Source organism: Camelina sativa, chromosome 17 (genome assembly GCF_000633955.1).
Source record: "Camelina sativa cultivar DH55 chromosome 17, Cs, whole genome shotgun sequence".
NCBI classification, from domain to species: domain Eukaryota; kingdom Viridiplantae; phylum Streptophyta; class Magnoliopsida; order Brassicales; family Brassicaceae; genus Camelina; species Camelina sativa.
Window position 1 is genome coordinate 12,589,584 of NC_025701.1, and position 13,554 is coordinate 12,603,137.

Sequence of the window (13,554 nt, forward strand, 5' to 3'; positions counted from 1 at the left end):
CAACATTTCTCCCCTTTGAAAAGTCTAATGCACGTAATAATTATCTACGAAAACAAAAAAGTCTCTTTCAAAAATTTCGGCCATTTAAAATCATTTAGTAATACAAGAAAGATAAGTTTCTTGAAATTTGATTTCAACAAAAGATATGTTTCTTGAAAATATGATTGAAACAAAATTTGATCCACCATTGGACTTGCCCTAAGTTCTCTTTATCCAATTTTCTACCACTATTCAATTTGCAATACACTACGTACACACAATAATCCCAAAAACATGCATGTCAATATATATGCGAGTCAATCTCCATATTAGACGTTAGCTAGTTCATATAAAGGATACAATCATATCACTGATTGCTACTATTGTGGATCTAATTATGTATAGTATATACTCTCATTTAACTCTCTGTACAGTCTGGTCCTTGTATAAATACTTGTCCTATGTATTATACTTGTCCTATGTATTACACTTGTCCTATGTATTATAATAAGGATCACCTCACCAAAAATTTCATGGTTGACGCTAAACCAGTCTCTACGCCTCTTGCGAAGTCCCCAAAACTAATGCTGACCAGTGGTGTTGTACTCGAAGATTGTTCTCAATACAGTTCCGTCGTCGGGGGTCTTCAATACATAGCCTTCACCAGGCCTGATATCTCTTTTTGCGGTGAATCGTCTGTCGCAATTTATGCACCACCCTAACACCGAGCATTGGCAAGCGACTAAGCAAGTTCTCCGCTATCTTGCGGGAACTCAGAGCCATGGTATCTTTCTCCACAAGAATTCACCATTCACGCTACATGCCTATTCTGATGTGGACTGGGCCGGTGACATGGATTACTATGTCTCCACCAATGCTTATCTCATCTACATGGGTCGTAATTCGGTTTCTTGGTCATCTAACAAACAACGTGGGGTCTCACGCTCTTCGACGGAAGCTGAAAATAGGTCTGTTGCATATACGGCGCCAGAAGTACGATGGTTGTGTTCATTACTTTCCGAACTACACGTCAAGCTCACAACAACTCCCGTTATTTACTGTGATAACATTGGTGAAACATATACTCCCGTTTTTCACTCGCAGATGAAGCACACCTATCACTTTATCCGAAACGTAATCCAAGCTGGTGATTTTTGTGTCTCTTATGTTTCCACTAGAGCTGTCAAATGGTCCGTCCAGCGACCAATGGGCGTGTCCGTTTGGACAGTTTTTTATATGGGGGGAAGATGGTCATGACCAAATGGGACAATGGTCCAAAAAGTGTCCATGCCCATTAAGACCATTTCCAGATGGTCATGACCATGGACAGCCCATTTTTTTTTCCTATTGTTATTCACTTATAAAATCTGAATTTTTTTTATGTTATTTTTTTTTATAAAATCTGAATTTATTTTTGTTGTTATTCATTTATAAAATCTGAGTTTTGTTGTTGTTATTTTCTTTTATAAAATATGAGTTTATTTTTGTTGTTATTCACTTATAAAATCTGAGTTTTATTTTTGTTATTTTCTTTTATAAAATCTGAATTTAATTTTGTTGTTTCTTTTAGAAAACCTGATTTCTTTTTGTTATTTCTCTTATAAAATTATTAGAGAATCCACATTTTTCGTCAAAACCGTAAAATTGCATTTTTCCGTCAAAACCGTAAAATTATGTTTTCTCACCAAAACCATAAAATTATGTTTCCCGCCAAAACCGTAAAATTGTGTTTTCCCGCCAAAACCGTAAATTATGTTTTCCCGCCAAAACCTTAAAATTGCGTTTTCCCGCCAAAATCGTAAAATTGCGTTTTCCCACCAAAACCGTAAAATTGCGTTTTCCCGCCAAAACCGTAAAATTATGTTTTCCCGTCAAAATCGTAAAATTATGTTTCCTGCCAAAACCGTAAAATTGTGTTTTCTTGCCAAAACCGTAAATTATGTTTTCCCGCCAAAACCGTAAAACTGCGTTTTCTCACCAAAATCGTAAAATTACGTTTTCCCGTCAAATCCGTAAAATTGTGTTTTCCCGCCAAAACCGTAAAATTGCGTTTTCCCGACAAAACCGTAAAATTATTTTTCCGCCAATACAATAATTTGTCTGTTTCATGAAAATAAAAAATTATAAATGTGTTTAATGAAAATAAAAATTTATAAATGTAAAATATAATAATTTAAAATTATTTAGTTGTAAAAGGAATTTCTCATAAAAATAAAAAAAATAAAAACATGTTAATTTTGTTAGTTGGGCATGCCCATTGTCCATCTAGTTAAGCCCATATGATCTATGGACAAAAATGGTCAAATGCCCAAATAGACCATTTATTTTTTGGTCCGACCATGGTCCGCCCATATGTATATGGACATGGGCATGTCCATGGGCGGCCCGCCCAATTGACAGCTATAGTTTCCACCCACGATCAGCTCGCTCATACTCTCACAAAATCTCTTTATAGAGGTCCTTTTCAGCGGGCTTGTTCCAAGACCAGTGTGACGCCAGTCCCTCCGTCTTGAGGGGGCATATAACGATAAATCATATCACTGATTGCTACTATTACAGATCTAATTATGTATATAGTATATATATATTCTCACTTAACTCTCTGTAATACCCTAGAACAGTTTGGTCCTTGTATAAATACTTGTCATATGTACAATTATTATTATAAAAACACACATTCTACACTCTTATAGTTCATATTAAACAAAATTTCAAAGTCTACCTACATTTAATTTCGGGGAATACATATTGAAAGTAGACCTATATGACAGGCGATATACAGAAATCAATTTAAGATTCAGTTTCTCTCTAGATTTGTATTCTATAAACTAAAATCCTAATAGTGTAAGACAATATTACATAACACCCATGTTTTAGAAATCGCTAGGTGCTAGTCAGACGGTTAGTGTAGGCGTAGTGACTATGAGAAAATCGGAGATTAAACGGGAATTAATTAATCGGAATTAGTTTTAGGATTATTTATTAAATTAATAATAAAATAAAAATATATATTATTAAATATATGTATAATTATATTTATGTTAATAGTAAAATATTAACAAAAATATAAAACTATAGTGTTGTCTTTAAAGTTAAGGTAAATATATATAAACATAATTTTAAAATAAAATTTTATGATCTTCGTTATAAGTTTGTATATTAGTTATTGTAAAACCTCACAAACTCTTAATTTAAATGTCTAAATAACAGAAAAAAGTAAATGATTTATATTTGGCTCCAAAGATAATCGGTATACAAAAAAATAAACGGAAAATAATCGAATTAAATGGGTTATAATCAAATTAGACGGATTATAATCAAATTAGACAGATATAATTAAATAATTGATGCTAAGTGGAGATTAGTCATTAATAGAGACGGAAAGGGTGGGCCTAGCGATTTTACGGGGTGTAATCGGTGCTAGGCGGAGATTTTTAAAACTGGGTATAAGACCAAAACAAAACAAAAAATGAAAGAAGGATTTCCTGTTTTGTGTCTTGTAATTTAGGGTTTAGGACCAGATTCCGTCGACGGCAGCACCATTTCCTCATCGGAAAGGAAATTTGTTCAAGGTTCAATACTCTACGACATGGTTAGACGCAAACGCCACAGAGACTAACCTAATTATGATGAAGGAGCTTTACGAGGTTGCGAAACCGTACGTGTCAAGTAACCAGAGAGAGGCCTTCTTTAATTACAAAGACATCGATATCAGAAGAAATCCGAGTGGTGAGACAAACGTGGATGAGACTAAGATCTACGGATACAAGTATTTCTTGGGTAATTTTAAGTGATTGATGCAAGTCAAAGCTAAGTACACTACAAGAAAACAGGCAATTTACGACTACGATTGGCGACTAAACTCGTAGTCGCCAAATTTAGTGACTATATAACGACTGTTTAACTACTACTTTACAACTGCTAAAATGTAGTCGTAAGTTAGTCGCTTTTTACTGACTGAAATGAGTAGTTGGTTCAGTAGTCATTAATTAGCGACTACTTTACGACTGAAAGACAAGAAAGTAAATTTGTCAGCAAACAGTAGCTAATTTGGCGACTACATGGTGACTACTGCGGCGAGTCGTTAACTTGGCTACTAAAATACGACTACATTTGTTAGTCAGCCATTTGGCGACTACTAAGCGACTATTGAGGTGAGTCGCAAACATGTCGGCCAAAAAGAAACACGTTTTATTCGTTTGTGGGGTTGGTAAGCTTTGTTTTGTTGCGATTCTGGTTTTTAATCCCTATAGTCTTCAAATAGTCATTAAATCTAGATTACATAGTCGCAACACAGCCGTCAAATAGTCATCTCGTAGTAGCCATGTAGTCGCTACATTTAACGACTATATCACAACTATTCTCAAACTAATCTCCTTCATATCGCATTAATCGTTAAACTGTGAGTAAATAGTCGTAAATGTTTACTGACTACTTTACGACTATCTGTACACAATGACTGTTCACATTTTTATTAATCGTAACTTAGTCACAAAACAGTCGTAAAAATATACGACTATGTTGATTAGTCGTAAAGTAGTCGCTATTTACCGACTAAATTACGACTGAATTTCTTACGGACTAACGTTTTACGACAACAGTGATTAGTCGTAACATAGTCGTAATTTATGAAATAGCGACTACTAAACGACTATAAATGCAGTCGTAAATTACCTGTTTTCTTGTAGTGGTATGATCCTGAAAATTTCTTCAAGAACGAGCAGAGTATTCCCCTTAGGTGTCAGAATGGGTTAATATTCCCCTTAGGTGTTAAAATGGGTTAATACCCATGGGTAATCCGAACCCGCCCATAATATTAGTGGGTAAGAGTTGGATTTTTCTACCCATAAAAATAAATGGGTTTGAATGGGTTACCTCAAATGGGTTTACGGGTTTAGTGGGTTAATCCATTAGAGTTACGGGTTACCCATGGGTTGTCGTATAAATATAAAAAATATATATATATGTAAATTACTCTAAGAAATTAGAGAAAATTAGAGTTTTTCATTGGTAAATAAGAAATTAAAGTTTTATATTACTTTCATAAATAAGATTATTCTTCTTAGTTTTGTCTATCCTTTTATTTGTTTATGTTTGTGTCTCATCCTAGTCCAATCACATCTCCTAACACGACAATACTTTATTTTATCATGAATTTTTTACTTGTTTAATTTGTTATTTGCATGGATTTGTTATTTGTTTTCTATGTTATTTAAAATTTTAAAAAACTTTGTTGGATTAATAATAATATTAAAGATTCTAATTTTTTTATTTTTTTCATTATGATTTTTAATTTGTATATGGGTAACCAATTAAACCCATTTAGCCAAAGAACTTTTTATTATCGGATTTGGGTATATAAATTGAACCCCTATAATAAATGGTTCGGGTCAAACCCGCCTAATAAAATCTCGAACCCATGTGAGTTTGGATCGGATTATCCATTTTGACACCCATTCCCCTTGTTCGTGTAATGTAGTAACGCTACTCTTTGATAAGATTTATTAAGTAGAAGTAATAAGTTATGTGAGCTTGTTAAAGCTCACGTAGTTTTCACTATTGTCACATTTACATTATGACAGTCTTGTTATAATTAATCATTTCTCAATAAAAAAAATTCATGTAATCATTTTACCTAACACATATATAATGATAGATCAGTTTTACTTTTATGATTAGTTTTACTTTATCCAAATATTAATAAAATATTAAATACTCTATCAAATCATTTATTGATTAAAGAATTTAAGAAAGTTTAATTTCTTATTTTGATTTTCTTAATTTTCTTATTTTATGCTAATCACTAATTTTAACGTATTAAACTTTGTACACTTTAATCACTTTTATTATAAATTTCTTCTTGCTATATGATTATAATAAATAATAATTGCAATTAAATTACAAATATTTTTCTTGTTAATTGCACATAATTTCCTATTGAAATTAGTAACTTAATAGATAAGTTTTCTATTATAGTTAGTGATATACTCCCTCTGTATCAGAATACTTGATGTTCTAGGATTTTTTCTTGTATCAGAATACTTGATTTTCTAGAGTATTTAATGCATTCTTATTTTCAAAATCAACTAACTATTTAATGATTTTGCTTTTACTATAAATAAACTATTAAATCAATCCATTTGTTCTAAGCATAAAAAAAAAAACACGGTTATATACATCATTTATTGTTTTGGGTTAATCATTTGTAGTGTTTGGATGACATTAATTATTTTCTTAATCCTAGTGAAAATCTTAAAAAATCAAGTATTCTGATACAGAGGGAGTAATAAAATACTTTTGGTTTTATATATTTTCAAAAATATGAACTGTAATCTTTTTATTTTTTGGATTTTTTTTCTATAATTACTAAATAAATTTTCTTTTCACATATGTCAAAATATTCTCAATAAACTTGACACATGTCGCGATTATATAAATTACTAACTTTGAAAACTAAACTTTATATAACAAGATAAGAAAATCTCTCTACCTAATTCAAACATAATTATATAATTCTCATTTGTCTAGTAATATATTTAAATTATTCTATAATACATTTATTTAATTAAATTTGTGATTTTTTTCTATATATGAGGTAATTTTTTTTTAAACAGACTTATATTACTCTATTACTAAATAGAAATATTAATATACAATGTTCCACATGGCTTGAAAAAATTGGGTAATGTTTATATTGTTTTGAATTTTCTAATTGTCAGTTTTTACACTCGAATTCTTCTCTCCGCAACATATTCCACCCAACTTTAGTAGCTCTAACAGACTTGATATGGATTCAATCACATAAAAGCTTGACAATATATATAAAACAAAAACCAAAAATATAGACTAGATTTTTGATCACTCACAAGAACCAGAGTAGTCTTGTTCTTGTTGTGCTGCTTCTTGTACTGCCTAAGAAAATCCTTCCTACATAAATATATCATATCATAAGCGTAGAGTAAATCTCATTTCACACAAGTTTGTACTAAAAAAAATTAAGCTCAAGATAAAATGAACATAAAACTGTTGAGGAAGAGTAGTAAGCAGCTGGTATCCTTGGCCTGGTCAGGCACTTAGACAAAGATTTGCCTCTCTTAGAAGATGCCTTTTTAATTTTGAATGAATATATATGCAGACTATACAAGCTAATGAAGACAAATGGAATATATGGTAAGAAGTGGTACATTTTTGGATCAAATTTACTAAAATTATGTTATTATCTCAAATAAATAATATCTCCTTGGATTTGTAGTAAAAACCCCAATGATTGCAGTATATATGAGTTTTATTCCAGCGAAAATGAAACATTGGATATGACTAATAAATAATATCATAAAAATAATCCGCTAGAAGGAGGGGTCGAACCTCCGACCTTGTGGTTAACAGCCACACGCTCTAACCAACTGAGCTATTCCAGCTTTTGTTCTTTTTTATTAATTTATATTAATATATTTAAGAAAACTATCTTTTTTACAAAGTACAAACCAGCCATCATCAGAAACTCAAGCTCAAACCACTGGTGCTCATAGACCATCGACGCAAGTCATTTAAATCTTTCGGTAAAGTATATACGAATATTTCATAAATAAGAAAAATAAAACAGCTCAATAGTAAAACATTACAAAGAACAAAAATAATTTGAAAAAAGTAAACAAAAGAAAAATAGTCACGGTTAGATGTGCAAAACTCATATACTACAAGCTTTTTGCAAAAATTTAATAGTCATTTATGTATTTGCTATTGAGGGAAAAAAAAAAAAAAAAATCAACGTGTCTCCTCTCTGAAAAGTCTCATGCACGTAATTATATATCTAAAGAAAACAAAATGTCTGTTTCAAAATTTTCGGCCTTTCAAAAATCATTAGTAAAATATGATTGGAAATCTCACCTTACATGTCCATTTATAAAAACTCTCTATCCAGTTTTCTTCCACTTATGAAATATCTCTATCCAGTTTTTCTTCCATTTATAAAATCTCTTTATACACTACCTACATATAATCCAAAAACATGCAAGTCGTCAAATAAAGAAGTTCAATAGATGCGATCGAGTAAGCGAGTCAATCCCCCTTATCCCAATCATGAAAACGATTGCTCTCTATATTAGACATTTGCTTGTTCAAACTAAACACCTACATGTTGACTAAAGAAATTCAAAGTCTACCTACATTTAATTTCGGGGAAAACATATTCAAAGTAAACCTATAGATGACAGACGATATACAGAAGTCAATTTGAAATTCAGTTTCTCTCTAGATATTTATTCTATAAACTAAAATCCTAATAGAGTAAGACAATATTACATAAGACCAAAATAAATAAATGAAAGAAGCATTTTCTGTTTTGTGTCTTGTTATTTTGGTCTCGGTTTTAGAAGCAGCAGTAACGAAGCCTATTTCTGAAAACTTCATTGAATGCCTTCGCTATCGGACTAGTCGGGAGAATCCAATCACCGACGCTGTCTTCATCGCCGATAACACCACCACATTCTTATCTACTTACTTGTCCTACACGAAAAACAAGAGGTACGCGAGCCCTAACTTCAAAAAACTACTAGCCATCGTAGCGGCAAAACATGTATCTCATATTCAGGCCACGGTGGTTTGCGCAAAGACCAACGGTATACAACTCCGTATCCGAAGCGGCGGTCATGACCTCGAAGGCCTTTCCTACAAGTCGTCTGTGCCGTTTGTCATTCTTGATATGTTCAATCTCAGATCTATTACTGTTGACGTATCCAGCAAGAAAGCATGGGTTCAAACTGGTGCGACCTTGGGAGAGCTCTATGTAAAGATCAATGAGGCTAGCCAAACGCTAGCGTTCCCAGCTGGTGTTTGCCCAACGGTAGGAGTAGGAGGACACATAAGCGGTGGAGGGTATGGAAATCTGATAAGAAAATTCGGAATCACAGTGGATCATGTTAGTGATGCTCAATTAGTTGATGTCAACGGCAACCTTTTGAACCGAGCTACCATGGGAGAAGATCTCTTTTGGGCCATTCGTGGTGGCGGCGGTGCGAGTTTTGGAGTTATCCTCTCTTGGAAAATCAACCTCGTCGAGGTTCCAAAGATCTTGACAGTATTTAGAGTTAACAAAACATTGGAACAAGGAGGCACTGATCTTCTCTACAATTGGCAGTTTGTCGCTACCAAATTCCCTGAAGATCTTTTTATGAGAGCATGGCCTCAGATCGTAAATGGAACAAAACGCGGCGAGAGAACCATCGCGGTTGTACTATATGCTCAGTTCTTGGGTCCAGCAGATAAGCTGATGGAGATATTGAACCAGAGGTTGCCTGAACTAGAGCTAAGACGTGAAGATTGTCATGAAATGAGCTGGTTTAACACCACGTTGTTTTGGGCTGATTACCCGGCCGGTACACCAAAGAGCGTTCTTCTAGAAAGGCCGACTAATCCAGGATTCTTTAAGAGCAAATCAGATTATCTCAAAAAGCCAATCCCAAAAGAAGGATTAGAGAAGCTTTGGAAGAAAATGTTTACATTCAACAATGTTGTGTGGATGCAATTCAACCCTTACGGTGGAGTGATGGACCGGATTCCATCGACCGCAGCAGCATTTCCTCATCGGAAAGGAAATTTGTTCAAGGTCCAATACTCTACGACATGGTTGGACGCAAATGGCACAGAGACTAACCTAAGTATGATGAAGGAGCTTTACGAGGTTGCGGAACCGTACGTGTCAAGTAACCCGAGAGAGGCCTTCTTTAATTACAGAGACATCGATATTGGAAGCAATCCAAGTGGTGAGACAGACGTGGATGAGGCTAAGATCTACGGATACAAGTATTTCTTGGGTAATTTTAAGAGATTGATGCAAGTCAAAGCTAAGTATGATCCTGAGAATTTCTTCAAGAACGAGCAGAGTATTCCTCCTGTTCGTGTAATGTAGTAACGTTACTCTTTGATAAGATTTATTACGTAGTAGTGAAAAGTTATGTGGGCTTGTCAAAGCTTACGTAGTTTTAACTATTGTCACATTTGCATTATGACATTGACAGTCTTGTTATAAATTTATAATTAATCATTGCTCAATAAAGAAATTTCATGTAATCGATTTTCCTAACACACATATTAGGATAGATCAGTTTAACTTAAACGTCTAGACGTTTTTCAACCATGGCCATGACCCATAAGAGTTGATTTCTAAAACTCGTGAAGTATAGGGATTATTAGTTTACTTCTTTTTTAATTATCTAAAAAATACAACTATAAGAAAATCACAAGACTAAAAAACTAGGCTTTAGTTTTATAGATATCAAGAAGGGTTTATATTAATTAGTATGCTCACTACAAGAAAACATAGCCGTTTCCGACGGTGAAATCAGTCGAAAATCAATCGGAAAGAGGCATTTCCGACCATTAACCGACCACTGTAAATCGGTTGGAAATCGCTGGTCGGAAATTTTTTTAGTTAGAAATCGGTCGGAAATTTTCGACCGAAATGTTAGTTGGAATTCTGTTGGATAAAATCGGTCGGATTTCGGTTAGAAAATACCGACTAATTACTGACGGCGTAAATCGGTCGAGACTATATTACCGACTGTTAATCAACCGTTTTAATTTCCAACCGATATTCCGACCAATTATTTTCCGACCAAAATATTGTCAATTTAATGTAAAATATCGAAAATAAAAATTAATAAAAAATAAAAAATGCTAAATTAATTAAAAATCAGAAAATACCAAAAATATATAAATAGAAGTTATTGTCAATTAAACCACATTAATAGATTCTTATATTAACCGTAACTAATACAACCAAAAAACCAGCCAAACTAAAACACTTTAATTTTGAGTTTCATCATCATCTTCTTCTTCTTCAGCTGGACGACAGTCTGGAAATTTGTTGAGAAGCTTCTCAGTAACATCCTTCAAGTACTGGATTGTCTTGGTATCTTCCTCTTTCTCCTTAACTAACTCAGAAATCTTGTTGTATGCTTCTTCTAACTTCTTTTCATGGTCCAAGCTGGGTAAGAAGGGAGCATCTAACTCTTCATGATCTGGGAGAGATCCAAATCCAAATCGGTTACCCTTTTTTTTGGGTATTGCCTGAGAATCAACCAAGCATAATGTAAAAAATATGGAAACATCATGTTAAAAATCAAATAGTTAAGAAGTGTCAACTTGATTTGGTATGGTAAAAAGCATGTTAAGAGAAAAAAAGGAATCCCCGCACCTTGCGAACCAAATCGTTTATCTCAGGACAAGAGAGAGGCTGAACCAATCCATCTTCAAGTGGCTCTTTAGATTGGAGGTCATTCACCTGTTCTTTTAAAGTCTCCACAATCTGCTTAGCCTTCTTGTAGACAATCTTGCCAGTTTTCTTACTTTTATAAACATCCTCAATGAAAGCCAGCATATTAGGCTCGACTCCACCATTTTCAACAGTCTTATATACATGGAAAAAGAACATGATTAATATGATGTAAAGAAATTCAAAAATTACCATTTCATCTTTACGTCTATAGAATGATTTAGCTCCATTGAAGTGCACTGGAATTCCTTCACCATCTGGGTTGCTTTTCCTTTTTTGTGAGTTTGTTGCTGCCAATTCTGCAACTTTCTCATCACACCAAAGATTAATGTACTCCTTCCATAAATCATCTGTCATATGTATAGGTTTCTCTTTCTTGCATTTCCATTTTTGTTTCCACTCAGCTAAGTTCTTAGAGAAGGAATAGGCAGCTTGTTTCTCAAACTCTTTCTCAACTATTTTTGTTATGCTGGGATCCCAGTTAAACTCTTGCTGAACAAAAAAAAAATACATGAAGTAAATAACAAGAGAAAAACATAATGTGAATCAAGCATATATTATAGAAGGAATCTTACCGCAAAAGCTTGAAACCACCGTTTTTTAGTATCAGGGGGAAGAGAACGATATGTCAAGCAAGCAGGTTTGACATCTGTTTTTTGCATTCTCAAGATAGACTTTGTAATTACACCATATGGATCACGCTTAAACCTACACAAAACCAGTTAATAACATCAATAACTAACCTAATCTAAACTAAGAAATCTAGAATATAGGTTTAACTTTTAATTTACCAAATAGCTCCTCGCTCCACTTTGGGATGAAGATACTTTAGAGTTTCACGTCCTGGAGCAATGAAAAGGTCCTCCACCGAAGCTGGTGGAACAGAACTGCTTGCAGCGGCTGCAGGAGGAACATTGATTTCAGAATCTGTAATACTACATCCCGGATCTTCAATTACGAAAGGCCTATAAAAATTGTGAAACTCTGGTGTTGAGCTAGTAAACTGTTGTGACACATATTGGAGAAATGCATCACGGTCGAAGTTCTACAATGAGAAAACAGAGCTGTTATCATAGTAATCTCTTGGAAGTAAAGAGCGCTCTTTTGCAACTACATTGAATTAAGAATTAAAAACAAAAACGAAACTCTGTCTCGAAGTCATCTTAAACTACACTTTACAGGAAGTAGTTGTTGCGAACAAATTAAAATCATGAAAAATCCAACACCACAAAGAATAATTTATGAGTTTGGATAATATATAAAACAGGACACAGTTTTTTACTTTCGAATACGACCTCCCAAAACGTTGGACCGGCTCTGCTCGTCGATAAACTCACCGTTTTGTTCAGTGTACAAACCTAAAACTGTTTCAAAGAAAGCACATGGAATTAGGTGGGTTTTCAAATCTTATCCTTGGAACCCTCCGTTTCAGCATTTCTATGCTCAGTTGAAGTCTTCTTCTTAGAACAAGTCTTTGATTTGACTTGTTCTTGAATCGACTTTTTCTTAATGCTTTGAATTCAATCTAAATAACCCCCCACATACAATTGTAAATACATTTTGCGTGTATAAACGTAAGAAACGGATACATATGACGTATAAACGTACTAATTAGTAATTACCACTTTACCATGACTTATAGTTTAGTAGGTTTATGACAATGTCTATGTTTTTTTATTTAGATTTAACCTGACAATACATAGTGTCGTCGTTGGGAAAAAAAATATAATTAATTAGATTTATGTATTTGGTACTACTGAGAGAACAAACAATATAATCAACGTTTCAGCTATTTGAAAAGTCTATTGCATGTAGTTATTATATATATAAAAAATGTCTATTTCAAAATTTACGGCCCATGTATGAAATCATTTGTAATTTTCAATCATTATCCACTAATATTTAAGTCTAGAGGAAAATTTAGTGCATCATAAAATAGTATATTCTACATCATATTCAACGAATGAAGTCTCACTCACCTTACGTGTCCATTTATATAGTATCGTTACCGGTCTTTGTATTCAACCTTCTTCCACTAATGAAATTTGCAATATGTAATACTTGAGATAATACAAACTACAGTTAGTCACAACAATTGTGAAATATAATCATGAAAACCATTCCCAGTCATATACGTTAAAATGTCATTAGCTTTCGTCAAAATAAACACCTACAAGTGGACAAAAGAAAATTTATAAAGTAAACCTATATGACGAAAGTCACGAAACAGAGGTCACTTTTAAATAAGTTTTCACTCTACACTTTGATCCTATAAAGTTAAATCCTAGTAGAGTCGTAGGACA

General features: G+C 33.3%; 1 protein-coding gene and 1 non-coding gene across 2 annotated transcripts; one reads left to right on the forward strand and one right to left on the reverse strand.

The window, feature by feature from the left end:
* Positions 7,324-7,397, reverse strand: TRNAN-GUU. The gene has a single exon. It is a non-coding gene; the product is annotated as a tRNA-Asn (tRNA).
* On the forward strand, positions 8,204-10,060 carry LOC104756901 (berberine bridge enzyme-like 7). Its single transcript, XM_010479555.2, has one exon. It carries the CDS (start codon positions 8,300-8,302, stop codon positions 9,884-9,886), a length of 1,587 nt encoding a protein of 528 aa, XP_010477857.1. The 5' UTR covers positions 8,204-8,299; the 3' UTR covers positions 9,887-10,060.